The sequence below is a fragment of the Melospiza georgiana genome, chromosome 2 (assembly GCF_028018845.1).
Source record: "Melospiza georgiana isolate bMelGeo1 chromosome 2, bMelGeo1.pri, whole genome shotgun sequence".
NCBI lineage: Eukaryota > Metazoa > Chordata > Aves > Passeriformes > Passerellidae > Melospiza > Melospiza georgiana.
The window spans coordinates 42,664,303-42,690,625 of record NC_080431.1 but is presented as its reverse complement, the minus strand read 5'-3'; the positions used below and the strand labels follow the sequence as shown (position 1 = coordinate 42,690,625).

The following is a 26,323-nucleotide window of genomic DNA, read 5'->3' as shown; positions in this document are numbered from 1 at the left end:
ATCAAGCAGTAGCCAGTTCTCATTTCCCTAATATGCCATGTCAAAGCTTATTCACTTTCACTCCTAGGAAGCTGTGCCTTACTTTTAAGGTTTGATTTCTCCAATAACACCTACTGAATCTGGTTTTCCCTGTAAGGTTAAAAAGAGGCACCCACAAGACTTCCTTTATGTTCAAGGGCATGACTAGGGTTATTATGTCTCTTCTCAATTTCTCTTTGAGAACTTGCACACCCCCTGAGTGCTTTGAGAACTCTTCAGGCTTGCTTTCCCATCTCTAAAGAGTTTTTTGGCTTCATTTAAATTGTCCTCATGCTTTCTTGAAGTATAAACAATGGGTCTGGAAGCAGTAAATAGAGAGCACTATGGTTTTACTTCACTATTTCTTCTTGATGAAGCTATTTTCTGTAAAAAGCCATTCTGTAATGGCTATTTCTTCTCATTCTGTCTCTTGTTACTTGACTTTATCTTTCATTCTTTGCTGATACACTCTCAAATTTACCAGTTTGGATGTTTGCTGCTATGTGAGATGACTGGTCTGCAACTCTGTCCTTGCCCTCACTCCTTTTAAAAGTTGAAATTACTTTGACATACACTTCATTCTTTGAAACTTTTGTTTTCAAATTTTAATTAAATAGTAATATTTGTGTCTCAGTTGAATCTTCAAAGTAAAGTAGGCTGCCAAAGTGCCATCACACACAGTAATGTAAAGCCCCTCTGTTCAGCATTAGATCTCCTTAAAGCACGTTGTCTACAGCCATACTGTATCATGGATCACTGCTGAGTCTTAGGTCATTGTCATTTTTCATGCCTTTTAATTTACAGTATATTAAAATAATGAGGACTGCAGTGTTTCTGTGGCATGGAACTATGAGCATGCAAAAGCAGATGGGATGTTTGAAGTGGAAAGTGCTGGGGAAGAAGAGAAGGCTCTGGTAAGCAGCCTGCTGGGAGCAGTCCCTGGAATAAAGTGTGCCTGTAACAAAGCACAAGTTAAACTCAGAAGGAACTAGTTGATTGAATCAAAAAGCAAATCTAGGATTGAACCAGTTATTTGCTCACCTAGAGAGCAGCAGGTGGGAAAGAACACTGGGGATCCTGATTGTTATCAAGCATGTCATGCTCTCTGCAGGGCTAGATTCACAACTGTGCTTTAACTCTCACAGTGAGAGCTGCTGAACGTGACACTGAAGACATGTGGCGTAAGAATGATGCATTTTCATTCACAATCACTGAAAAGGAATGAAAATAAATGGTCAGCTCCTGCCCCAGGTCACTAGTTGTCCTTTGCAGTCTTTGATACATTGTGTGCTGCTTGACTTGCTTATAATTAAGCTCAGAAAAGGAATAAAGCAACAAAATTTCCCAATGATAAAATTAGTGATGGTAGCAAACTGTGATGAACTGGAGCAACACATGGAAGATTGATTAGGAAAAAGTGGCAGATGCGATTCAGCACAAACAAATGAATTATACACATGGATATAAATAATCAGTTTCCACATATGAAAAAATAATCTCTAAGCATATCAGTCTACTAAAGAGCGAGATCCTGCAGGTACCATAGATGATGCAATGAAAACAGCTCAACATTCAGATCAACTTAAAAAAGCAAGTCAAATATTAGGAAGTACTAGAAAAGGAATAAACAAGAAAGTAATCAAACAGACTAGTACTTAGGTGCATGGCTAAAGTTGTGTGCAGTTTTGGTTCCCTTCTCAGAAAATAATATATAACACTCAGAAAAGTTTCAAAGAACAGTAAATACAGAAGCTATTCCATGCTTTGTGTCACTCAAATGCTAAAGCATTTCAGCTTAGAAGATGAAATTTAAAGGTGTCTTATGTATCTGCAGAAACATGGCATGGTAGGTAAAAGTTTGCAGTGCAAAGGACATTAAACTAGTGAGTATCAGGTTCAAAATGAACAAGTGGCAATTCTTTATGCAACAGACATTAATTGATAAAGGCTGCTGTTATTCAGGAAGCATATATAGTCCAAAGGAAACCAGACAACTACTGGAAAAAATAGCATTGAAAATTACTAAATAGACAAACCATATGATGTTCAGGAAAGCCTGGAATAGAAGACATTTAGAATCCAGGAGAACACAGAAGAAAAGCAACCAAACACACTTGCATTGTTCTTATCCTTCCTGAGCTGCCTTTGACTACAAAAGAAGCTATTGTGTTAGAAAAAAACAACTTTTGTCAGGACCTGTACAGATATTCCTATGTTTATCTTCTTCAGAGTTCCAAGAGCACGTAAGGAAGGAGCACAGAGGAAAAGCACGTGCTGTTTGCTCAGCTTCTTGGTTAAACGTAGTGGAAGGTGATGTGTGTTACAAATGCAGCCAAGACTTCTCAGCCATCGCTGCCAAGCCTCAGCATTCATGTTCACATAGTGGGAATGCTATTAAAGTGATGGACTTACCTTGCACTCCCAATATTTCCAGTATGAAGCTTCCTACTAGAGAGATTTTTCATTTTTATTTCTCACCGGGAAGAAGAAAAAAAATACTTTTTGTATTTGTTGTGGATGGTATCCCAAATAAAAAGCAGTCAGGAGTTCTCTTATATCACCTTAAGAAACATGTTTAGTATGTTTAGTACTTTAAGTACATTAAGTACTTGAAGTACTAAATTAGTACCCTTTAATGCATTAAGTAACCAATGTTACCATTTAGTTCCATGTAATAATGAAAATAATGCACTTTTAGTTTTACAGACATCAAACTGGGGGTTTGAATGTCAAAGGCATGCCCTTCTTCTGGAATTCTGCAAGACAAATGGTCTACCAGAACATGTTCCAAATGTATAAAAGTCATAAGCTTACCAATGGTAAATGGTAGATGCAATTTACTGGACAGTTCAAGAATTATGTATAACTGTATAAATTATGTATAAATTGTCATGGCAGTTGTAAGCTGGTTTTAAGTATTTCAAGGACATTGAACCCAAACCAAAATCAAGTTATAAAAAACTCTGGAAATACATAAAACTAATCAATAGAGTGACATTCAAGGGAAGTCATCAGACTTCCTGTATTACCCCAAGATTTGGCTGTAGAGAAAAGGAAATGCAGCAGAAGCATATATTTTAATTAAGTTTCATTATTATTTTGGGTACATTTGCAATAGTTTACAGAAAATTTTCAGAGTTTAAGTTACACAAGGGAAATCTCATAGACTGAGATGTGACTCCTGAGACCAGCGAGAATGCTCCCCAAGTCTTGTCTCATGTTTGACATGTAGTATTGAGTGTAGAGAAAATTAAGTAAGTGAGCTAATTGCTCATTTGTGCTGATCTGACCTGGACTTTTCAGGATATTTTCCTGAATTTTCAGATTTCTAAAGATAAATTTCATTGTTGATACCTTTTCATACAGTCAATACTCAGGTTATGAACATTTAAAGCCCTTTGTAAATTGCTGCTATGAATGTGCAAAATGAAACCATTTAAAAATTCCCCAGTTTGGTTATTTACAGCATCTTCCTGGAATGATGTTTTGGCCAGGCTAACTGGAAATAAAGGCAAGTGATTCAGTGCAATATAAATATTTTTCTATTCCCCTTGTCAGCAATATGAAGTATTTAGCTTTCTTGATTGCTTTTTGTAGCACTATGATCCAGAGTTTGCATGATGTAAGCTCTTCAAGTAAAAAGAACTTTTTATCTCTGCACAAATATAGCTTTTGGCTCAACTAAGATTCCAGGTTCATTTCCAAATGTGCTTTGCCCTGTTAATCCTGCAGGTTGCTTTAGGTCCCATTAGTGCTACACTTTGAAAACAGCATAAAAATCAAAAGCCTTTAAAAAACCCCCAAAAACTTACACAGCAGCAGATGAAAAACACACAAGAAACCATCTTCTTACAAAGCAGAACTCCTGGGTGCAGAGATACTTACTGGACATTAAAAGTTGTTTTGGCATCCGTGAAGGTTTCCAGTGCTAAATGAGAAGACATTCCTGTACCAAGCAGCTATTTAAGACTTACTGATACTCATCAATCAAATCAGATGCTTCTCATGTATGCACTATTGTATTGCAGTAACAATACAGCCTTAATATTTTTAGATCCTACAGTCAGAACAGGATAAATGTAACAAATGTAGCATCTGCTCTCTGTGAAACATTCCATGTCATCTAGAATTTAAATTTACATACATATCTACATGGATAGCTGAAGAACTTCTGTTATCTAAGTTAAACACTTTTCCCAGAAATTTGAATTGAAATCAAAAGCACAATTCATGACCTACATTATTTAAAAAATGCTTTATTTATGATTTTCAGCTTGAGACTTAAGTTACTGCCCTTGCTCTAAAATAAAGTCACTATGGGCTTCATTCCTATCTGGACCATAAAGCAAGACTAAAATTGCACATGTAGCTTTTCATGAAAGCAAAAGATAAAACCCATGATATACTACCACTTCCAAAGGATGCATTAACAAAACTGCACTCATTCTAACAAGGCTTGTTGGTACACACTAATAAATTCAACAATGTACGATATCTGGAGTGATTTTAAATGTACAGGATGCCAAAGAAAACAATTGCTCTACATTCACAAACAGTTCACAAAAATACCAATAATATTACCGGTGAACTTTTAAAAAACTTTTCAAAGCTATTATATACACCATTCTTTTGAAAAGTATTACAGAAATACTCTGAAACCTTCACATACACTTATTCAATTTTTTTTTTCTTAATACAGGCAATCTTCAGAGCTCCTGGTAAGTTTAACTTGGCATTCTTCTCATGCAGAGATTTTCTCCTATGTCAGCCTGTCATATTTTCAGCAGCCTAGAAGCAGAAAAAAAAATTATCTCAAGTCACCAAAAGATACATCATGTAGATTAAATTTAATATTTTCTTGTAACTTTTTAAAATTACCTAGAGAACTTAGGGGTCTAAAAAAAAAAAAGCTGCTTAGGAATTTTTTTTCTAACGAATACTACATTTTCCCTCAAAAATAATGTTTTCAGCTGCCATCACCCCTTACTAGAAGAGCCACTGCTGTTTGCTTGTTTTACATCCTCTATCTGAGCAGCTTTTATCTTGTACATTTCACCCTAATACTTCAAGAAAGGCTCAAATGCACAAATATAGTTACCTCTGGAGTTTACCTCATATAATTTATGGTAATTATTGCCTCATCCATATAGACTAGTTATTGACACAAAACTCAGAAGAATGACACTAATTCATAACTGCATAAATCACACTACCAATTATTTGATTAACAATATTAGTATTTTTATCACTGAATAACTACAGTCAACAAAGCACAGTTATTGAAGAATGACAGTGGTAGATTTTATGTCAGTTATGGGACAAACAGGCAAAGCAGAGCAACAGGAATGGGAAACCAGTGAAAGCAATGGAAGAAGTAAAACAGCCCTCAATTATTTGCATACACAGTTAAATGCATATGTAAGACACATTTAAGCATAGACACAAATAGAAAATATGCATGAGCATAGAAAAATGTTAAGTTAAAAATAAAGTCTGCAATCTTCCAGAACAGAAGCAAGATATAGGTTTCCCCTTTCACCTGTCAAAAATAGTCAAATATAAGATGCAGTAGTAAAACATCCTGTCTGTGATGTTTAGGTAGACAGTAAAGAATGAAAATCCTTTAAAATGCAAGTGAGGTTTTTTTAACCATCTACTAGTTAAGCAGGTAAATATACATATATGAAAAGCCCTGTATATAAACACATCATGAAATTCCCTCTTTCTGGTCTTTGGAAAGGCTCAAAGCACAGGCTAAAGAGGTAAAAGCAATATGTTAAGATGATGTTAACAAGCTGCATGTACCTGTTTACAAGTACTGCTGCAAACTCCTGAATCTGAGGTTTTAGTAATGAGGTGATACTAGTTAAAGGAGAAATCTATTTGTGAGATTGTGCAGGTAAGGGGACAAATGGTGAATATAATAAAAATTTCTGAGTTTTGGTTGTGGTCTTTTTCTTCAGAAATGTTAGTTTAATTATTTTATTTCTACAAATCAGGTTATTTGTAACATTTCTTGTTTCAAGTCCAGCTGTTTTCATTGCCTCCTCTATTGAACAGCTATTTTCCTTGATTTAAAAATGAGCCACATCAAAGTATAATTTACAAACTGAAGTGTAGCAAGTTACATGTGCATCTGACTCTTAAAAACAAATGTATAAGCTTTTTAAAGTAGAGCATTACCTTTAGAGCTTCTGTAGCCTTGCGCAGCTCCTTAATAACAGAAGACAGGGCTTCTGGATTTATCCCTTGTTCGCAAAGCCGCACACAAATAGACAACGTCTCCATATCCAAGCCAGTGTTTAATATTCTTGAAATCTCAAACAGAACTGCAACAGAAAAAAATGAAAGCACTTTAGTTCCTACAGACTATGAAATTTCAATGATCAAGATTGCTCTTCATCAACATTTAGATTCTACAGCACTTCCACAGTGAGAACATGGCAGATGTCCGTTGCTGTTTGCAACAATATTTATGCTCAACCTTCTTAAGCTAAAAGCTACAGCTTCTAACATAAACACCATGCTTCCCTGGTTCAGGAAATTTAATACTGGATAACAGGTTTTGAAAAATTGAAAAAAAAAAAAAAAAACTGAAAAATTCAACAATTAACATGCCTGTCAATTAGGTAAAAGGTAGGCTATAAGAACACTTTCTGGACTCCAGACACTGAAGAAGTCCTTTCTAATCTTTAGGTGTTGAGGCAGTGTCTTTGGCAGAGAGATGGAGCAGTTTCTCCACAACAATTCTGAGCTCTTAACAACTTTTCAGGCAGCAACTGCTAAATGTCTGTATCCATCCTAAATAAAAATATATACATAGTTACACAGGAAGTGTGGGCTCCCAAATCAGAACATTAGTGCACTTTGCACATCTGTTCTCAAAAGCCATCCTTTGTCTTTAAATCTGCCTGTTGTCCCTCCTGTCTAAATCATTCCTGCAGAAGTGGAAAGAGTGAAGTTGTCAAGTACAGTTACCAGAACTGAGATTCTTTGTCCTTCCCAAAAAGTCACTCTCTATCTGCACAAAATGGTTTTACCCCCTTGCAGCACCGGAGGAGCCATAGTGATCCTGCTAGTCCTGCCTTGCCTCCAGCAGCAGGTCAGAGCATGAAGATCACTGGCTGAAATGCTGATTTTTACACCAGCTCAACTCATGAAGGTCTGCACTAAAAAATCCTTTTGTAACAGCAGCTGTAAGTTCAAGAGAAGGGAAGATGCTGACAAAATAACAAATTCACAGCACTATCCCTTGAACATTCTCCCTAGCCTCTACTCCCTCATTAGGGCATTTTCAGAGAAAGGCTCCACACATTTAACAACCCTCAACAGACTGCCTGGCTGCATTCCACCCTGCATATAAGCTTTTGGTATAGGCATTTGGTGGAATTCCAGAGTCTCACACTACACTGAGAAACAACTCCAAAACACGCCAGCTTTGATTCCTCACAGTCAGGCTGAAAGTGAGCACCCCAGCTTCACCCCCCTGCTCACATTTCTCACGGCTTATCAATCTCCAAAGTAGTTCCCAGTACCCTTCTCTCACATTCCCCATCCCACAACAGTGCCTGAGGTCGGGGTTTGTTTTTATTTTTTTTTTCCATATCAGAATCCATTTTAGTTCTATACCACTGACTACTTATCCTCAAAGTTTTCACACAATATTGTAGTTTGGCCTGTTTTGAAGGCTTTTTTTTGCTACCGCTGACACTGGCCCAGGGCCGCTCCCTCCTCTCAGGTCAGGTCATTTACATCAACCGTTACACATAACGAGAAACAACAGCAAATACATATGTATATACACACACATATATAAATATATACAGACGCTAAAAAACCCCTAGTATTCTATGCTAGATACCCAGCTACATTTAAAAAAGAAACAAAACCATGAAAAGGAAACGCCACGTTAGGTCCAAAGACACTCGCTCGGCGGGGGTTGAGCTGTTTCACGAAGTAAAACAAAACCTGCCACACGCTGCATCTCTGGGCAGCCGCAGCCCGCGCCCCTTCCCCCAAGAGAGACGCCCGTGCGCGCGGCCCACGGCGGGGCCAGGCGCTGTCCCTCCCTCGCGTCCCGCCCGTCCTGTCCTGTCCCGCCCGTCGCTGTCCCGCACCGTCCATGGTCTCCCTCACGGCGTTCAGGCTGGCGGCGTTGCTCGCCATGGCGACCCCGCCGCGCCCGGAACCGGAACGCCGCGCGCACGCCCGGGCCCGCCAGCCCCACGTGACGGCCCGGCGCAGCGCGAGCGCGAGCGGGGGCGGGCTTTCTTTGAATTCGTGCGGCGCCGGCGCTGCCGATTGACCCGTTCGAGAGAGAGGCAGCCCTGCCATTGGCCCGACCGTGCACGCCGCGCTCTGTGATTGGTCAGAGCCCGGAAAAGAAGGCGGGGCTGGTTAAAGGGCCGCCCGGCGCGGCGGAGCGGGAGGGGCGCGGCGGCGGCGGCTGCGGCCGGATAACGGCGGCAGGTGGCTGTGCCCGCATCCTCGGCACTCCCGGCGCTCCCGGCTCACCCGGCATCGCCTCCTCGGCGGCGGGGCTTGGGAGAGCGGTGAGCGGCTCGGCGCGGTGCCACCGTCCCGGGGAGAAGCGTGAGGAGGGTCTCAGCGGGGCTGCCTGCCCCGGGGGTCCCGTTCCCGTCGCGGCCGGACCCGGGAGGCGCCTCCTGCCGGAGCCCCGCGAGGCCCGGGGCTGCCCCGGCCCGTTGAGGCGGAGGGCGGGCGGTTTTAGCGCCCGGGACCCGCCCGGGCCGTTAGTGCTGCCCCGGCCGATGGGGCGGCTCGGCCACTTCTGGTGTTAGCTGGGGTCTTTTTGTTTGTTTTGGGGTTTTTGTCTTGTGTGCTTGTTGTTCTGCCCTTGTTGGGGTGTTTGCTTGGCTTTTCTTAACCCCTCCTTTCATGTTCTTTCTTAATTCGTTTTCGGAGTTTCTGTTTGCTTGCAGTCGTTCGTACCAGCCTTATTTATCAACTTTATGCCATTAGGTCCAACCCATAGCTAACTTCGTTTTTGAAATGTTGCTGGTGCTTTAAAATTATTAATTCTCTCTGCCCAAAGCCTTCAGGGTGGCCCTAAAATGTCAAAAAGTGTGATTTCGATTAGTTATTCCTAATTTTGCTCTCCCTGTTTTTCAGGTATAGCTTAGTGTTATGGGTGATACAGAAGAAGCTAAAATGCAGATAACGCCAGAAACTCCAGGACGAGTCACAATCCTGAATCCTTTTGAAAGTCCCAGCGATTATTACACTCTTCAGGAGCAGATTGTTTCCAGTCCTTCAATCTTTAAGTCAACGAAATCCTCATCTGTAAGATCCAGTCGTTGGTTGCGTAACTGTACAGATGTAGTGCTAATATTTTCAAATGCATTAAAAGGGGTATTTTGTTCAGTGTACTTCTTTAGCTTGGTACTTAGCATACATACCAAGCTAAAGAGCTTTGGTGGCATTTGGAGTTCCTTCTCTTCACAGAACTGTGCTGCTTTTAAATACTGATATTTTCACTTAGTCTTCCTCCTTGCCTAAATTTATCTTCTCTTTAGATATTAGTGATTGAGTGCTAAAACCAGTAGAAAGTAGATAAAGACTAGTTGTTGGATGTGGTACTCTGATCCTACTTACAGTGCAGAAAACCAGTTTCTACTTAGATGCTGAGTAGGCTGGTTGCAAAAAAAAACTTATGCAAATTGCACTGATGTTGTGAGCTGTTTGTGTACTCAAGTCAATGATTTTGTGTATCTGTGACTGTTTTTTTCATTGCAAATTACATACTAGTTTGCAGTTGAAATTATTTTCTGAGAAGCAGTAGAGGTGAATGTACTAATGAAACTAAAAAGACTCACTTGGTAGATACTTCTCCAAATATATTTGAACAGTACTTGGTTAAATAAAGGCATGAAGCTTCTTATTTCTGAATTGGATTTTGTTGTGCCCTGTGTATGGCATTTATGAGGGAAGCATTGCAGAATGTGCAGGCATTTGCAGCTCTGGTCTTAGAAATGGGAAGAGAAAGGAAGACTGCTCTATTATTTGGATGACTTGGGTTACGATACTGAGTTTCTGTGGAACCACAGTTTGGACTGAAGAAGCAATTTAAGTTCATCCCATGTTATGTACCTTTAGTAGAACTGTGTGTAGGAATTCAGAAGAAACTGACACCTCGGTTTGTAAGTACCTGCTGTAATCTTCCACTTCAATATTGCTACCAGCAGGATAAGAAGCCTGACTGACTGACTTTATTTTAGAGTAGATCATTTAAATAGGAACACTTTTGATTGCTTTTGACAGAAACTATATGGAAGCTGTGATTGTATTGTTCCATTGAGATTTGTCCTGGGGTTTTATTTTTATCTCTTTAGAATAGCAAACATTAAGATGCCTGTTTCTTTCTGTAGACACCAGGAAAATTCAGATGGTCTATTGAGCAGCTTGCTCTAATAAATCCTGTGGAAATAGACTCGGAAGACATTCGGCGCCAAGGAATGTATTTGAGCCGTGCTAGGTAACTTACAATTTTTTTTTATGCAGCTAACTTAGCTTTAATACTAGTACACTTGTTCTTATGCTTTATTAACATTTCAGCATAGCATTAAAGACTTTTTATTAAAATCTTCTTCCACAGTTTTTTACTTGATGTGGATGTAATATTTAGATGAGGCTTACCTCTGTGTTGCTTCCTTTTAGTGTTAAGGGCTGCTGATTCACTCTGCAGTTTGGAAGACAGCCAGATAAAAGCAGCTAGTGGAAGCAAAATGTCTTGCCAGTGATCATTACCAGACTACCTCTTCTGCTCCTTGTTACAACACAGTTTATCTTCTCAGAGTGCTCCACAGTGAGGCTTCCTTGGCCCCTGGGGCTCCTGCAGAAGGGCAGACGTGCTGGGGAAACTAGCTGGGGAAGCCCCAGCGGTCTCTTTCAAAGGTCCAGATTAATGTGAAGGAGGGGGCTCCAGTGCTAGTTACTTGAAGTAGTTTGGGAACCTTACCTCAACTTTTTTTCCCTTCTCTGAAAATAACTTGCATGAGGAAAATGGATGGGTAGAACAGTCTTGCTATTTGGAACTTATCCTGAGGGATAATTTTACATGCAAGTGGTAGAGAGTGCCAAGTGAAAGTAGCCAGGGAGAACCTTAATGGTGAACCCTGTAGACTCTCCTGAGCGTTTCTCAGATACAAACTTGCAGAAGGAACTGCTCCTGAAGGCATGAAGCAGTGCAGGAATAGAGTAATGAACCTGTCCTGTCTAGATCAGCTTGCTCAGTCACATCCACCTTGATCTTGAATGTTTCCAGGGATGGGTCATCTACCACCTCTCCAAGCAACCTGTTCCAGTGTTTCAACACCTTCATCATAAAAACTTACTGGTTTTAGTGTCGGACTGAACCTACAGCTCTCTTTTTGAATAATAAGACCTGTAGGACTATTGCTGTCCTCTGCTGTATCTGAATCACCAGGTCTTAATGTTTCCTGTCCTTCTCTAGCAGCCAGTAGCTTTCAGACTGATGCTTTTTATATGTTTTAAGGCCTTAAGCCTAATGTTTTTAGGGAGTTAATTACATGGTTTCTGAAACCTTACTCAGACAAGCTTGCTTTAATGGAGTTGACTTGGGTGACAGTTCAGTGATGATGAGTGACATGGCCTATAGATACAAACATGCATTTTCTCAGTGGGTCCTTTCAGCCTGTCCCAATGTTTCATAATCACTGTGGTTCATTTTTTTTTAACCATCTGCTGTGACTAGAAAGAGGCTAGTTTGTGTATGTGTAGATTTGCTGCGTCCAGTGCATGCACATACATGAATCCACAGGGATTGTATGCTTGTTTTTTGGTACAATAATCTGCAAGAGCCTTGATAGATCTGTCACTTTAGCATCATCTAGGCAGGTGCTACTGAAGGCAGCATGTCCAAACACTGCAGAAATATTTGAAGTCTGATAGGTATAAAAGAGAGAGCTGGGAGAGTTTATGTATTTGTCACATCTGTATGTGCTTGTGTTATCTGACTGACTTCTAAAATTATACAAGGGTAATTCAGGTATATGAGCTGTGAATGAAAGTATTAGATGGTTCAGCTAAGAAAATGATGAACGTTTATAAGTTTCAAAAAATTTTACAATAAATTACACTGTAGTAACTGAAAGTCAGGCTTGAAGGTGACTGTTAGAGGAAATAGAAATATAGAATCTCACATATCATGAAGTAACTACAATATTTTTTTAAAAACTAAGTTAAAAGCTACACAAGAAAATATAGTCATTGTTAGAAACTGAAACTGAAGAAGCTGTGGCAGACTGGGTAGTTGACTAGAGAGAACTCTCTGCTAGGAAAGTGGGCTGTGTCAGGAATTTGAGTGTGCAAATTCCAGGAGTGTTTTCAGTTGCCCTTTAATTCCTTACAGCTCTGTTTTTAAGTCTGCTTGGTTTTATAGTGCAAGTCTAATCTCATGTGAATTTTAATAGTAAAATATGTTCATATAAAATTATTTTGGAAGATCAGTTATGATTGAGTTTTGGTGGTCCAGACTGGCTGAGTAAACGGACTATTTGCTATTATGTACTTTTAAATGGTACAAATATTTCTCAAATCAACTGAATTGAGAAGTCCATTTGTATTTCTAAATTTATGTATGAGATCATTGCGTGTAAGAATAAAAACATCATAAGATTAAGGGTTTAGTGCAATTTAATTTATTAAGTTCCTCTTAAATCTATAAATTTATTATATGTCTGGACTTTGCATATTTTCCTTATGTGATGGTTTTGATAATTGAGTTGTTTTTCATTTGTTATTTAGAATTGATAAGGAGACAGAAGACAGAAGGCAAAAAGCTATTGAGGAGGTAATAAAACTTCATGCTATCAAACATTGATTTGTCTACAGAAAAGATTCATGTCTTTTACAGGACTTCAAAACCCAGAAGCCTACTATATTTCAGTAAGAAAGTAATTTTGCACCCTCATCCCTTGCAGTTGTAGCTGGCAATCAGCACACTCCTTTTCTTCCCCTCTTCTTTCAGAACACATGTAGGTCAAAACAAGAGATTTTTTATTTTGTTTTTCTTGGCTAGTGGTAATGTAGCTGTAATATAACTCTTACTAACTTCAGGTTAGAAACAGCAATTGCGAATTTGGGGGTTTACAGTAACAGTTGGAGTGATACTGCATTTTTTGAAATATTGGAGAATTTGTGGGTGTTTTTTGGTTTTTTTTTATTCTTCCAAAGTCTGCTTTGTTGGATGGAAGACTTTATTCTGGTAGCTTGTATTTTCCCATCCAGTTTTCATTTTGTTTTTCACTATTCATTTGGCTAGCAGAGAAGGAAAAATGAAATGTTAAAAATATTCGCTACAGAAATCTCCAATGTTGTTTTCAATTAAAAAATAAGTCTCTGATAGGCAGGTCTATCAGTTTCTGGCTCTACAAACAAAAAATGTTTTATGGTTCCATAAAAGAGCTCTGTAGTTGACCTGCAGCTAAGATGCTGTGTTCTAAATTTGCATTAAAAAGGGTGTTTCCTCTTTGTGAGGTATAAGCTAATGGATTATACAGCTGAACAGCTTGAAACTCTGTCTCTGATAAAAGTTATACTTTTAATAGCTGCATGTTTCAAGCTAAGTTTTTTTCATTTACTTTGAGTCTTGCATATTTTTGAGAACAAGATTTGCCATGTGTTTCTTGAAGCTTTGTAATAGTGTTTGTCTCCTCAGCATCGGGGTGTTTCTCAGTGCAGCTGTGATGGTAGACAGTTTCTGGTTCACAGAAAAAGACTGAACTGCCAGTACTCAAAAGTGTTTTACCCCTAACCAGTTCAGCCAAATACACTGACACTAATAATGTTGCCAAAAAGGCTTCTCACTTTGACTGTTACTGCAGTGTCTGTCACTTCTGTGAAACGCTCAATTGTCAAAATAAAACATAACAAACTGAAAATTTAAAACTAATTATTTTTAAACTACTATGCTAGAAGCGTGGTAGTGGCAATTCAGTTTTTAAAATGAGTAATTACTGTTAAGTGAAACTTGTGTGTAGTTTTCACTCTGCAAACTTGAAAGATCTGAGGTGCTATGGGTCATCAAGAGCAGAGGGGTCTTCAAATCAAATTGTTTTTTCTTTAACCTCTTTAGGCCTACAATAATGGAATGTTCTACATTTTCTTTTCTTGTTCAGGGTGCTAGTCTAAATTTAAAGTTGAAAATTTTAAAAAGTGCTGAGATGGTTTGTTTTTATTCTACTCCAGTTTTTCACAAAAAAACTCATCGTTCCTTCTCCTTGGACTGAACATGAAGGCAAACAAGTTTCTCAGTTTAATTCAACTAAATGTAAGTTGCTTTTTTGTGTCCATCCAATATAATACAGCTTTTGGAGAATTTATCAAGCATAATTTTTTTTTTCAACCTCAATTTAAATGTTAAGAACTTGGGATAAAATATGGTGCAACTGATTGATTTTCAGCTGTTGTTGCCAAATGCTTTCTGTGTTTAAAAATTATATATTAATTGAAAGTATTGTATAATTTTCCTATTTGTTATTCTTCGTCCTTGTTCTTAATTTTTTCTCCATTAATAATCAGTCTGCAAGCATTTTAATTTACACACATAACTTTGTATCTGTAACTATCAACTGTGTTGATACCAGTAATAGCCAAGTCTTCTACTTCACTTTTTTTCTTCAGATACTTGCATATCCTCTTATTCCAGCTGCTTTCCTCACCATAAAGCATATTGGAAATAGAATTCTGTATTCTTTTATTACCAGCATAAATTCCTGTTGTCATCCTGCTAGCTCACTGCCACTAGTGGTGGTGTGTTTTCTAAATTTGTTTCATTTATGTTACTGTTAGATTTTGTTCTTAATGCTTTTATTGAAGTTTATATATAACCAGCAGAATACAAAACAAATTGATTACAAGATGGAAAAATGTGAGCTATAAAGTACTGTTTGCATGCCCTGTTGTTTGATTTGATAGTCTTAAGTGAGTGGAGACTCTTGGAAGATTTGGAAAAGGCTAAGCCGTTAAATTTTTTATCAAGGAAATGCAGCTTGTGGATAGTTCTTTAATTGTCAGTTGTAATATGATCACTTTAAGGGCAGAGAACATAAGGCATAATCTGAAATCTGGTAAAGTGAATGGAGAAAGAAAATAGTCTAATGTGTTCTTCAGCTGCATAAAAAAAAGTAGAAGTGTATCTTCACTTTTCTCCAGTCCAGACTGAATGATTTTCTGGAAATGTGCTTTACTTGGACACAGCCTGTTTAGCTAAGCATGAACTAATTTGTTTTAAATCTGTGTCATGTAGAGACAGGAGGAGACAAAGTTTTGGGCAATGTTGATGCTACCTCACTAAGCTTTTTTTGAGTAGAAACATGCTGAAATTCTCTTGATAGCTATAATGGTAATTTTTTCTCAGTACTCCTTTCTGATCTCTTCCAAACATTGATGCAAAAATTTTGTTTGGTTGCATTATGTATTTTGACTTAATGTTGCTGCATTTCAGAACTATGTGCAGTTCATGTTTAAATTTAAGTTCTATGTTTTCCAGCCATAGATATAGATAACATTTCCCCGATTGGAAGACAGATGAGCTTGCAGCCTGGGAAAAGCAATGGTGAGTAAAATGCCTAAAATTACAGGCTTTCTCTGAACAAAAATAATGCATTTTTGATGGATATTTAATTTCAAAAGGAAGTTATTTGTTTGTTAGGGTTACTGTAGAAATAGTTTTTCGTGAACTGTATGGTTCTGTTACTTTTAATATCCATTCTCATAGGAATTTAATTCCGTTTTACTCCCTTGTATTTTTTCAAGTAGAAAAATAAGTCCCCTGTAGACTGTGGAGTGCATTTTTTCCAACTCTGTGTCTACTTTTTCTGGATTAAAAAGTGAATGTGAGCTTCAGATTTATAAGTAAATTACAGTTTTGAAAAATCTTTAATATGCTGGATTGTTTTGGGTTAGGGAATCATGATTATTTTCTATGCCAAATAAATATCAGAAATCCTAATGCATCTTTTAAACTGTATCATTTTAGATAAATAGTTATTGTTTTTCCCCAAGGTATTTTGATTTTTCTGCAACTTCATTTTGAATCCTTCCTTTCTTCAGAGACCTCTCTTCTCAGTTAAAAGCCTCTAGAGAGGCATTCCTAAAACTCTTGGGTTTTTATCTCTAAGCCTAGTGTGCTGCATGCAGTGTTGTCAAATCAGAATCGTACTTTAATTAACACTTTTCCTTATTGTAACTGTAATTTAAATACCTCAATTGCAGTGAAATTTGAAAGTGAATTTTTGTTTCTACAGCTTTAGCAAAAGATCACTGTAAGCTAATTTTGTTGGTTTTATTTGTTGCAGCTGCTTGTCAGACAGTACTGTCCTTGCCAGTGGATTTTAATTTAGAGAAAATACTAGGTATGTCATGTAATACCTAAATTTAATTATGAATGTCTAAATAGAAAACTTGGTTTTGTAATGTTGGCTGGGTTTGTCTTGTGAAATACTGACAACTACATGTGTGAATGAAAGTTTTATGTATTCTAAATAGGCAGTTACTGCATGACTGGAAATTGTTCTGCCTGCAGGTGGTTGAGGGGAGACCTCATTGCTTTGTACGATTTCCTCATGAGGGGAAGAGGAGGGGCAGGCATTGGTCACTTTTCTCTGGTGACCACTGACAGGAGCTGTGGGAATGGCCTGAAATTGTGTCAGAGGCAGTTTAGGTTGAATATCAGGGGTGGTTGGGAACAGGAACAGCTGCCCAGGGAAGTGGTCACAGCCCCAGCCTGACAGAGTTAAAGAAGCATTTGCCAATGCTCTCAGGGACATGGTGTGACTCTTGGGAGGTCCTGTGCAGGGTCAGGAGTTGGACTTCAATGATCCATGTGTGTCCCTTCCAACTCAGGATGCTCTGTGATTCTAGAGAGCCTGTTCTCTCCCAAACACACAAACAGAGCAGTAATTTGTCTTACCAGAGCTGTTCGTACAGATGCCAGCCAGGAGTCTCAAAGCTCAACCTTGCCTTGAGTAAAGCTGAGCTGTAACTCTGGCTTTACTGTACCATGGTGAGTACTAGAAGTTGTGTGGTGGCAAAAAAGCCATGACTGCAGAGTGAGGAGGCAGGAGCCCAAATTAACTGTCTGATTATAGGTGCTGCATCACGCAATTGCTGCCACCTTCTCAGGCAAGGGGGCTGGAAGGGGCTGATCTTACAGCTCATGGGTAGAAATAGTAGGTGCAGCCAGCTCAGAGCATTTTGGCTGCATGTTCCTATCCCAGTGCTGAAATTCAGAGCCATGACTGTGGGCCAGTAAAACATATTTATTGCCTTTGTTTTTTGTCTTGACAAATGCTTCCATCAATGCATAGTTTGGGAGTTGATGAAAAATTTCTCCTACAGGGAATATCCAACTAGAATAGAACGACAGAAAAAAAAAGTTAACAAAATAATCCAGTAAACCTGAGCATATTTTAATGGGTCTTAGTTTCTGCTTTCCTACTGTAAACAGCTAACTACTTGTACTTTTTTTAAGTCTAATCTGGTTTGCCTCTGGGTGTATCATGAAGATCATCAGAGCATATGGGAGACCTGAAAAAGAGTCTAGGTTTGCTTGGGTAGTAAAATAATCCCTGTTTGACAGCTCAGATGTGAGGAATAATCTGGAGAAAGATCAATAAGTATATACAAGCCAATGTTTTTATTTTATTAAGTTCAGACTTTAGTATTGAGGGATGATAGACAGAAGTGGAACTACCCTTAGTAGACAGAGGTGACTTTTTGTAGGGATGACAAGCAGTCCTTTGGGATAGGTGCCTAAACAGATTAATTAGTTGCTGTATTGGTAAATTAGATTAGATGTTTTAATTTAATTAGATTAAATGTTTTAATTCCTGTAATGGAATATATTTTTTTTTCTACATTTGTATTGGAAACAATTTTTCCCCACATTTCCAGGTGAATATTTTAGAACTGATGAATTTGCAGATCAGTCTCAGGAAAATCTGAGCTCTTCATCACTCAGAAGAAAGCTGTTTTTAGAAGAGAATGGGAATGTATCTGCATGTTTGTCCCCTTCTTTGCACAGTCCATGTGGTAGTCAGCCACTTGGAGTGCTTTGTTCCATAGAATTATCTCCAGCTCGGTGCAGAAGCCCCCTGGACACATCTAGTTCAGTAAGTAGCCTGTTTTGTAGACTGGGTCAGATGTACTTTATGGGAGAGTAGGAGTTAGACTAAAACTTTTTTTTCCCCCCCCAAATTCTGAAAAAAAAAAATGTGAACAAAAGTCCTGAAAGAATAAATTACTGACTTTTTATTATTTCAAATTATTTTGTTATGCTGCTTTTCTTTTGTATTGGGAATTATGTTTTAATTTTGTTATGAAAAGGGAGTAGGAACTAAAACATACAAAAGACTTGCTGAAAGCATGTTAAAACATTTTTTTGCCCATAAAATGTGTCTACAAAATGTCCTGTTTAAATCCATGAATTGCTGCCTGCAATAACAGTTGATATGAACATGTGATATAATTATATTTCCTTTAAATCTCATAAGCTCATTTATAGTGAAAGAAATGATTTGTGGATCTTTGAAGTGCAGTGCTAAATATGCTTTTTCTTTCCCATTGGCCAGAGTTTTCAGATAATTAGACATTTATTAGAACACAGAACAAAATGTCCATTTTTTAAATTAAACAAGATGAACCTTATCCCCATGTGGACATAGCTAAAATGATTTAGGTGATTTTCATCTGTGGGGTGGTGTGAAGTGTGTGGAAAAAACCTACCTACACTAGCATAGTGCAGCTTAAAAAAAAAGGTAACCTAGTAAAGAATTCCTACAATATAATTATAGGGCCAGAAGTGATGGGTGGATGAGGGAGTGTGTTTTGGTCTGGGTTTTGTTGTTGTTTTTGTTTGGTTTTTGGTTGTTTTTTTTTTTTGTTGTTGTTGTTGTTTTGTTTTGTTTTTTTAGTTGCATGATAGTCTTAAGTAAGGTCATTCTCTTTTCTTAAAGAGAAACACTTTTGTATCTACTGCTGAATTAAGTAGATTGGATTAAATTAAAATATAAATAATGACTGACTTTTATCTGCAGTGATATGAGTAAGAAGTTTACATTAAACACTTGACTAGATACATAGATAGCATTAATTCTCTATTTACATTTCTCATAGTTCTTAAGTATAGTGGATAAAATAGTCCTAGCTGTTACTAGGTGGCAGTTGGTGTCCATTGCTCTTTTCCCCTGTGTGGAGGCATAAGGTCCAGGTGAAGAGCTGCAATTGGAATATTTAAGCTAAACTAGAGATTGTCATTGTAAAGCATTAGTCCTTTCCAGTGCTGCCATATTAAGCATTTGAGTTAGAACAATTTTATATATACATGTTAGCCATAGTTTACATTATGAAAATAATACTCTGTGGATTTGATGATTTTTTTTTAAATTTATTTTTCCCCTTTGTCCTTTGTGAAGGGTCAGTTTTCATCAAGTCCTATTCAGGGAGGAGCAAGAGCCTATAGTCTAGGAAGTATAACCAGTCCCCCATTTTCAGAGGGGTCTCCTGCACATATTGGTTCTCCTGCTTTTTCACCAATTGCTTTTCACATAAGAAAAACACCACTCTCAGGTATGGTTTAATTGTATATGTGTTACTCTATCTTGAGTAATAGATTTTTACTATAAAACTTCTAAATTCTTACTGGAACGTTTTTCCTTCGGAGAGATGTTTCTGTGCTTGGCAGACCAGCAGTCTCCTGTATAACACATCTGCTGTTCAGCAGTGGAATATGTGAAACAATGAAATCTATATGCTTGCAACTCATCAACTAGGGAAAATATTTCAGAAGAAGGCATTGAGACCCAATAAGAATAAAGAAAAGATAAAAAGTAATTTAATCTATTGTAGGAGGGGTTTTAAAACTACATGCCTGAATTTAGTCAGATTACAATTCTGATTTGGCCCAGCCTGAAGCATTTTAATATCAATGGGCAAAGAATGTTTAGCTTGAGCTTTCAAATCATGCCATCATGAAGATTATTTGAAATGAAATGACTAATGAAGAAATCACAAACACTTTATGTCCTCATTGCTCTATGAAATGTCACTGTTTCATGCTGTGTCCATAGCTGGTAAGGCTTAATGCCTTGTTTATACATGATTTGTACAGGTTTGGCATGATTACACATATTTATACATGACTTTGACACATTTTGATTAATGGTATTTTACACCATTATATATAGATGTTGCACAGGTGTTTTCTCACTTGTTTGATCTTAAACTTCTTTGCTGCCAAAAACTTTAAATGCCTATAGATTGTGTATTGACATTTGTTTAGGAAAAATGAATGGGGGACTAATGGACTATATAAACTAAACCAGCCTTCGCCCATTTCCCTTTGAATACTGTATAGTAATAGCATTTAAAAATACAAGGTCTCCAGTACAGCAAATGATGTCATAGAAAAGAAATTTGGTGAGATAAAAACTTGCCTTTACCATATACCATGGTAAAATGTACGTATGGGTGATAGGTTTGGTTTTGGGTTTGCTTGTTTGGTTGGGTTGGGAAGCAACAGTCAGTGAAATACTCTGTAGTTGGCTATAAATTATTCAGTGGACTGCAGGACCTTGAGAATGATGAGTTTTTTCTGTCAGGTATCAGGTGAAGTTAAACTTTGCTCATTTTTTTTCAGACCAAAGAAAATTTACATTTCGTTCTCCAGATATTCCTTCTTCCTCAAGTAGGATGACACCCCCAAGTACAGGAAGTCCTTACATAGATGGTTGTTCTCCAATTAAAAATTGCTCTCCTATGAGACTTGGAGCCTGCAGAGGAACTGCCCAATATCAGACTTCTGTCATTAGAATACCAATTGCTGTTGAGAATCATGAGGATGAGGAGGACAAGGAAAACGCTTCTCCAGCAGAAGCTCGCTTCCCAGAAATGGATAATGGAATAAAGGTACATCGGGAAGACAGTGATACTTTTGGACACGGTACACATCTTGTGGTGGCAACTGTGTCTATTGCACCAGATCACTCAGAAGGTTGTCATCAAAGGTTGTCATCATTCCAGGACATAGAAGGCTTAAAGGAAAATAATACTGTGGACATGGCTGATGCAGCGGAAGTGTCAGAGGAAAACACTTGGATGAAAGAAACAACAGGCAGTCACAATACACCAATGACCAGCTTTATGACAGGCATTACTTTCAGTATTGAAAGCTCTCGCATGTGCATGTCACCTCTTGCAGAAAGCAGTGCAATTCCTTGTGACAACAGTAGTATTCAGGTAAAAATACAATTTTTGGTTTCTCTGTAAAACTGACCTCAGCATAACTTGGAATACGTATACTAATCTGGAAGTAATTGTTATTTTCTCTTATTGGATATGGCATCCAGGCAGTATTGTGACTTTTATCCCTTCCCTTCATCCCCTCTTTGGGTGGAGTTAGCAACACAAAAATAATTGCTATGCTATGTACATTAGTATATTTAACTTGATCCAAACTCATGCTGTTAACAATTTGCTTTTGTTATTAACTGGTCATAGTTGGTTTGTTGGATTAAGTTTGGTTAAACAAATGCAAATCATACCGGGTGTATGAGGGATTTATTTGTGTTAAATGACTACATTTTTCAAGCCCAGCTTTTTGGTTTCAGGTGGACAGTGGTTACAATACACAGACTTGTGGAAACAGCATTATGGATACTGCAGGGGCTGAAAACAGTTGCAAAGAAAATGATGTGAACACTATTGTGTTTCAGAATAAATCTCAGCTGCTTAGAACAAAGGTAGGATTTGTGGTTAAAAAGTGATAGGCTTCCCATCTAAAGCATCCCATTTTATTTGGTTTCAGGGAGCCTGAGGGGAGAAACTGTCAGATGATAATAAAGATGTTAATGTAGTGTCGGTTTAGAGACAGTATTGAATAAATGCAGGACAAATATCTTAAACTGGCAAAAAAAATGTTTTATGATAAAAGCAAAGGCTTTGGAGGGAACTGAGGTATATGCATGAATAGTAGTAGTGATGCTGTTCATGACTATTGTAGTCAGTCTATAATTTTTTTTTCTTTTGTTCTTGCTGCTTCATTTATTGCTAAGTTTTAAGCATGTGCCTGTGGAGAAGGACATTTCTGGAGAAAAATTGTCTGCTGCTAATTTTTATAAACTTAGTGTTGAGTCCTAGACCATACCTGGCATGCTGACTTAGTGGGAAACTTTCTGTATGGGTACAGTCTTTTTACAAGCCCTTTGAGGACCTATCTGAAAAACACATTACAAATGATAATACATGTCTAGCAAAGCTCCCAACCTCTTAATCCTGTGACTGATAGGAAAGAGTTCTACTTCTTCCGGAGACTTGGAAGCAAGGCTAATTTCTTTGGAGAAGAGAGCAAAGATCATCTCTTCTCAGTAATTATGGTCACATGATGCTACAAATTTAGTAGTTTATGGTCTGCTATGTCTTGAAAGCCCTTCAATGGGAGCCAGTACTGACCATTAGTACCAGATTATAGAAAAACCTCAAGCAAACCCATTCAGCCCTGACTTCACTTCTGGATGTGACATGCTAAAAGCCACTTCTCTGCCAAGGAGAAGTGCTGACTGATGGTATCTTGCAGACCACTGATGTCAAATTTTAAACTGTTCATTTAAGACCAGGTCAAATGCGCCCTTACAAGAACAATAGATATTTTGTCACTAACTTCTGAAATACTCATTTAAGTTCCTGCCCCAGTCACTCTCTTGGACATGGATTTTATGTGTGCATGTACCTGCCACAATCACTTGTCTGGTATCAAGCCCATCCTAGAGGGACTTGCCAATGTCACACAGCTGCCTTTTCCCACTCTTAGTCCTTCAACTTCTGGGTCCTGACTAAGCCAAATTTTACTGTTTAGATGAGGAGTAAAGTGTGAAGGCATTAAGGGCTTCATTCAGATCTTACAACTGAGAACCCCAGGGAATGAAAAGAAAAAAGCACAGGCATTGCTGGCTGAAAGATTCAAGTCAGGCTTACTCAGAAATTCATGTGAGCCCTTGAAATGAGGTAGTTCTTGCAGACAGCACGTTTCAAATATCTGTGTAGAGAAAATGTCTTACTTCATTTCTTTCTCAATTCAGAAGGGTAGAGTTGGTACTTAAGTACTTACTATACTTGAATTTACTGTACTTGAAGTTTGTTATCTTGGATCTTGTTTCTTTTGGAGAATTTCTGTTAAAATTGTTTTAAAACTAACTTTTTCATATTCACCTAGGAGTGTTCTGTTTTAAGCCATAAGGACAATCAGTTGCTGAGAACAAAATCTCCAGAGAAGCAATCCTGTTTTCAAAAAGCCAAAACACATAGCACAGTATTTGGTCAAAATGCAACTTGCAGCATTTCTGCTTGGAATCATAACAATGAAAATCAAGTTCGGGGATTTCACAAAAGTGGTATGTAGTTTTCTGATGGAGAACTTAATCTGTGCTTTCTAATAAATTTTATACATATGACCTCAATTACCTGGATTATATATACTATTTTGCTTTTCTAATGCAAATGTAATAAACTGTTTGATATATAGTAAGGAAGTTTTTAAATAATGTGGGATTTTTCAGGTCTTATATAGAATTTATTAGCGTCATTAAGTGATCCTTTTTGAAAATTAAAGTGTCTAGATTTGGTGCAGAGAAACAACAGTTTTTTTTTTCAGAATTGTATTCCTTCTGTGACTAGGGTGGATTCCATGAGCAGCCTAAGATAACTTGCATAGGAACCAGTATAACTGCAAAATCACTTACATTTGAAGATTTGTCCCTCCTAAAGGCACGAGGGACATTCTTCTTTATGGGAAAGAAAAGTGGAAGGGGTATTGTTCTGGTTTTGGATTGCTTTTCTCCAACCACATATATTGTGTGGCTTCATAAATACTACCACTAGTACCAAGAGAGTAAGTCACTGGACAGACGTGAACTGCTGGGGTGTGATGAGAGCAAATGCCAAGTTTAGTTCTCTTAAAAATATAAAATGAGCTTTATGTCAAAAGAAGCTGTTTAGTAATTCTCTAAACAGCTTTTTCCTTGGTTTGACAGAAATCTGTGATGTTAGTTGGGTTTAAGTAAAATGTATTATTGATTACCTTAAAATTAAAAGCTAGTGTTGTGGCTTTGGTAATTGTTTTAGTATTAAACTTGATCAGCTGACACTACCAGTGTCTCTGAAGAACAACTGTGTCCAAATTGATGCTCTGGTACTCTTTGGAAGGAACCTAAGAAGGTGCAATAAGATTCATTGGTCTCAGAATTATCACTAAGAAAATGATGCAGCCTTTCTTAATTCCTAGTATTATTATGTTTCTTACAGAAATTACCAAAATTATTAGATAAATCCTTAAAAAATAATTACCTTTTGCATGCCATTTATTACCAAAAGTATTAATACAAGCAAACCTTTGATCCTTTCAAGAAAACCATCAGTTAATTAAAATGATGGATTGAAGGGAGGGGGGTTCAGAAGCCCAGAACTCCCTTTGTATTATCAAATCAGATTTAGTTGAATTTGCTTGTATTTGTTTAAAAGAACCTTCTGGAATTTATAAATGTGAATAGGGGGAAAAAAATCCATATGGTAATCTTGCGGCCCTAGTGACCAAGAGGGAAAGAAGAGATAAGGGATACACTGATATTTCTGGGCTCTGTTTATGTAGAGCTCTGGTAAACTTCATTAGATTGATGTAACAAGTTCTAACAAGTGTTCCAGGTGAAGCAGTCATCATCTCTTTTCATGGCAAGGATGTCCCAGGATACTGGATGGAAGTTGTGCTTTCTGTCCTATTCCACAAGACACAGAAAAACTTGTACCAAAGCGACAGACAGTGGCTGATGAGCAGCTATTGGCACACTAAGACTGAAACCTATTGGCCATATTGGTCAGATCTAAATTGGAAGGAAAGACAGCATTTAAAAAAAAATCTCAAAAGGGGAGGTGTGAACAGAATTGTCTTGGCATTAAAATCAAATCTCTTGGCATTAAAATCTGTGCGTTAGACCTGAGAGCTGTGTGTTGTTTGACTAGAACAGTTCTTGAAATACTTCCATTAATAATTTCCTAGTGAAGGCTTTCTGAAAAGTGCATTTAAGAAAAAGGGAAACGCCTGTCCACATTATTTGATTGTAGATCTCACATTGCAAAAATAAATATAAAAAAGTTTACTTTAGAAATCTAATGAGCAAACATGATGTGTATTATTTTTACTTCTGTAAAAGTACAGAAGTATTTAATCCCTCTTTCTGTAATGCATATGGGATTGACAGTAATGGAATCTGGCGTCCTGTATTAGCTGTTTCATTGTCCTCACACAGTGCTCCACTAGAAGCTGGAAATACACTGAATTGGTAACTGTTAAGGAATGAATTTTGTTGAAAGTAGGAGATGAACTCAGACTTTGGGAAAACAAATTTTATAGAACAGGGCCTTCAAAATGTTCTTAGCTTCAGCTTCTGAGCTTTGTCACTCAAAAGCAGATACAATTTTGTCTGAGATTTAAAAGTTTTGTATGACCTTGTGTCATTTCTGTTTCTCGTCATAATTTTAACATCAATTAAAAGGACTATAGAAAGAATTTATTTTTTCAATTGTGATTACTAAAACAGTAATGTAAATTTAATGAACATTAAGCAGGGTATCCCAAATTATGATGTGTTTCTGAATTTTTCTGGGTTACATGTATAATTTAAGATTAGGTTTTACTTTTTAACAAAGTTGTTAAATTATTTTCACAATATGTTAAATGATTGGAGGCTTCTGAAGTATTCACAAGTAAAAAAGCAATCCCTAAAGTATTTAATTTTAACCTGTATTAGTATTTTCTTAAAGCTAAGAAAAGAGTAAGAGTAGAAATGGGTGAATGTGAGAAGTGATTAAGGATGCTCCTGCCTGGATTGCCTGTATTTTTCGTCCTGTTTTGTAGTCTTCAGTTAGATAGGAAATATTTATTTTATGGAAACATGCCTATTTTTTTATTATGTTTGTACAACTGATTTGTAGAAGAAACCTGCTGTGCAAATTACCATGGAAATCACTTGACCATTCTGTTTCTGTAATTGTTCTTAATGCATTGGTTGGCACACATTGCACAAAACGGTCATTGTTTACATTAAATTAAGTAGTTTTAATGAGAGTCCTTTAACATGTCTAATTGTAAATTGAGTAGTGAAACCAAATAAAGACATTTTTTTAATACCTACGTTGTTCAGTTACTTCTTTCAGTTCTGAGGTGCTAAAGAGAATTCATAGGAGTGCTGACTTCTATCAAACTGTCAAACCTTCC

The 26,323-nt window shown here is 37.6% G+C and overlaps 2 protein-coding genes across 2 annotated transcripts; one reads left to right on the top strand and one right to left on the bottom strand.

Annotated features, from left to right (window-relative positions):
- Positions 1–4,258: 4,258 nt before the first annotated feature.
- Positions 4,259–8,244, bottom strand: MZT1 (mitotic spindle organizing protein 1). Its single transcript, XM_058045471.1, has 3 exons — positions 8,136–8,244; positions 6,202–6,347; positions 4,259–4,806 (listed from the first exon to the last, which is right to left on the bottom strand). Exons 1-3 carry the CDS (start codon positions 8,182–8,184, stop codon positions 4,783–4,785), a joined length of 219 nt encoding a protein of 72 aa, XP_057901454.1. The 5' UTR covers positions 8,185–8,244; the 3' UTR covers positions 4,259–4,782.
- A 252-nt stretch (positions 8,245–8,496) lies between these two features.
- On the top strand, positions 8,497–24,700 carry BORA (BORA aurora kinase A activator). The gene is made up of 12 exons (XM_058045720.1): positions 8,497–8,570; positions 9,151–9,321; positions 10,407–10,513; positions 12,805–12,850; positions 14,248–14,329; positions 15,551–15,616; positions 16,359–16,415; positions 17,956–18,173; positions 19,476–19,629; positions 20,699–21,297; positions 21,669–21,800; positions 23,270–24,700. Exons 2-12 carry the CDS (start codon positions 9,166–9,168, stop codon positions 23,453–23,455), a joined length of 1,803 nt encoding a protein of 600 aa, XP_057901703.1. The 5' UTR covers positions 8,497–8,570; positions 9,151–9,165; the 3' UTR covers positions 23,456–24,700.
- The last annotated feature ends 1,623 nt before the right edge of the window (positions 24,701–26,323 follow it).

Bases quoted from the DNA above. Each gene is read 5' to 3' on its own strand.
- MZT1 (XM_058045471.1), bottom strand. From the start codon at position 8,184: ATGGCGAGCAACGCCGCCAGCCTGAACGCCGTGAGGGAGACCATGGAC. The intron at 6,348-8,135 runs GTGCGGGACAGC...TTTCTGTTGCAG, and splicing joins CGTGAGGGAGACCATGGACG to TTCTGTTTGAGATTTCAAGA. The intron at 4,807-6,201 runs GTAATGCTCTAC...TTCTGCTTCTAG, and splicing joins AGGCTACAGAAGCTCTAAAG to GCTGCTGAAAATATGACAGG.
- BORA (XM_058045720.1), top strand. From the start codon at position 9,166: ATGGGTGATACAGAAGAAGCTAAAATGCAGATAACGCCAGAAACTCCA. The intron at 12,851-14,247 runs GTAATAAAACTT...ATTCTACTCCAG, and splicing joins GGCAAAAAGCTATTGAGGAG to TTTTTCACAAAAAAACTCAT. The intron at 14,330-15,550 runs GTAAGTTGCTTT...TATGTTTTCCAG, and splicing joins TCAGTTTAATTCAACTAAAT to CCATAGATATAGATAACATT.